A 2500-nucleotide genomic window follows, 5' to 3' on the forward strand; every position below is an offset into this window, starting at 1 on the left:
GTATGAATGAGTGATAATGAGTAAGTGATGCTGAGTAAGGGGGGGGGGGCAAGTGATGGTTGGTAAGTAAAGATGAGTAAGTCAAGGGGAGTAAGTGATTAAGGACAAATGATGATTGATGTTATGCCATACACATGAGAGGAAACGCTACACCTGTCACTTATCTTAAATCTTCATGATTGTACATCTACGATGGAATTAGGGGCATCTGTTCTTTGCTAATGTTCTACATGCATTCGAAAACCATCGATACATATGTTGTGAAAGTATAAAAAACACCATTAAAAAATGATGATGTAAAAATTGCATACATGTCGTGACACATACACACGCACACACATCAGCACATCCACACACATACACACACACGCACAAGCACTCACCCACAAACATACACACACACACACACACACTCAAACCCCACAAACACAATCTCAAAAATCAGACACAGATGTATACACGAAGTGATCGCACTCCAAACCAACAAACGAACCAACGAATGCACTCACAGCCAAGTTAATCGGCGTAACAAAATTATGCTCAGGCCTGGGAGAATTTCGTAGGCCTATCCCATGCACAAGGGAGTCGTGGGTCTCATCTCGTGGGTTGTAAGGCAACGAGGATGATCTGTCGTCGCTCGGAAAGGTGCCAAGGGAGATTCCGCCGTTCTTCTGCTTTCGGCCACAGCCTGCGCGACGTCTGTGGGGGGAGATGAGAGAAATTCCTCTTTTTTTTATTTATTTATTTATTTTTTTTTAGGTGGGAGCGGGAACAAGTAGAGGGAGAAAATCTGAAAGAGAGGGAGAGGGGGGGGGGGAGAAGAGATAATTTTTTTTTTTTTTTTTTTTTTTTTTTTTAGGTGGGAGCGGGAACAAGAACAGAGAGAAAATCTGAAAGAGAGAGAGAGAGGGGGGCGGGGGGGAGAAGAGAGAAATTCCTCTTTTTTTTTATTAGGTGGGAGCGGGAACAAGAACAGAGAGAAAATCTGAAAGAGAGAGAGAGGAGGGGGGGGGGGGGAGAAGAGAGAAATTCCTTTTTTTTTTTTTTTTTTTTTTTGGGTGGGGGGGGGAACAAGAAGAGAGAGAAAATCTGAAAGAGAGAGAGGGAGGGGTGGGGGGGGGGGGGGGGGGGGGGAGAAGAGAGAAATTCCTCTTTTTTTTTTTTTTTGGGGGGGAGAAGAGAGAAATTTTTTTTTTTTTTTTTTTTTTTTTTTAGGTGGGAGCGGGAACAAGTAGAGGGAGAAAATCTGAAAGAGAGAGAGAGAGAGAGAGAGGGGGGGAGAAGAGAGAAATTCCTTTTTTTTTTTTTTGTTTTTTTAGGTGGGAGCGGGAACAAGAAGAGAGAGAAAATCTGAAAGAGAGAGAGAGAGAGAGAGAGAGAGGGGGGGAGGGGAGAAAGAAAGCGAAAGAAAAAGGTTTATAGTTTAAGCAAAACCACGAAAAGGAGACACAGTTTAATCCCTGTTCAAGAGAGACGAAAACTCAGAGAGAGAGAGAGACACTCAGAGAGAGACACTCGAGTGGACAGAAGGAACTAAATGTCAGTTAGATAGTTTGGATAAGAGTAATCTACATCAAACAGACGGTGTAAGCATACATATTAATTGAAGGAGAACTTGGTTAACTTGGTTTTCTGATAAAAAATAAAACAGCATTATGTAGAACTGACTATTACGGGCGATACATTAAGAACAAGATTAAAAAGAAAATGGAAAAGAAAAATCTTTTGAAAGAAGGAAAGAAAGATCGAACAACCATTAATAGAATAAATATATTATCAAAAATATAATGTGATATTCGTATCATTATTGAAGGGAACGATAACATAAAATGTATATGATAACAATAACAATGATAATTATAGTAATAGTAATAGTCATAATAATTATCATGATAATAATGGCACTACTATCATTACCAGTACCACTATTACTACTGTTACTGCTACTATTAATGATGATAATGATATTTATGAGGACAATGACAAAATATGACAATGATACTAACAACAATAGTGATAATAACAATAATGACAATAATAATGATAACATTGAGGATATTATTAAATATCATTACTTTACCTAATGTTATCATTTATATCATTATCATTTATCTTATTATCATTATCATCATTAATAGTATTGTTGTTATTGCCATTATCATCATTATAATTATTATGATCATCATCATCTTTATTATTATTATCATTATTTTCGTTGCTATCAGTAATTTTGTTATTATTATCATCATTATAATCATTATCATTATCGTAAAAATAACTACCGATATCAATAATATTTACAATACTGATAGCGAAGTCGACAATAATAGGGTAATAGAGGTGGTACTTACAACACCCAGCATTACTATTACTACTATTACTATTATTACCAGCATTACTATTACTACTACTAATCTTGCTACTGTTACTATCAAGGCTACTGCTATAGGTACAACAACAACGCTGGCTCTTGTCTTTATAAAGGTTAGTAGAAATTATA

General features: G+C 36.6%; 1 protein-coding gene across 1 annotated transcript in view; it reads right to left on the reverse strand.

Moving 5' to 3' along the window:
* Ret (protein kinase receptor Ret oncogene) overlaps window positions 1-2500 on the reverse strand; it is a 228193-nt gene that overhangs the window by 15336 nt on the left and 210357 nt on the right. The window contains exon 15 of the mRNA XM_086551306.1: window positions 510-699. Within this exon, the coding sequence (XP_086407432.1) occupies window positions 510-699 (190 nt within the window). The remainder of the gene's footprint in view (window positions 1-509; window positions 700-2500) is intronic.

This window comes from Penaeus japonicus, unplaced genomic scaffold (assembly GCF_977035675.1).
Source record: "Penaeus japonicus unplaced genomic scaffold, GWHDUDI00000001_assembly GWHDUDI00000025, whole genome shotgun sequence".
Lineage (NCBI taxonomy): Eukaryota > Metazoa > Arthropoda > Malacostraca > Decapoda > Penaeidae > Penaeus > Penaeus japonicus.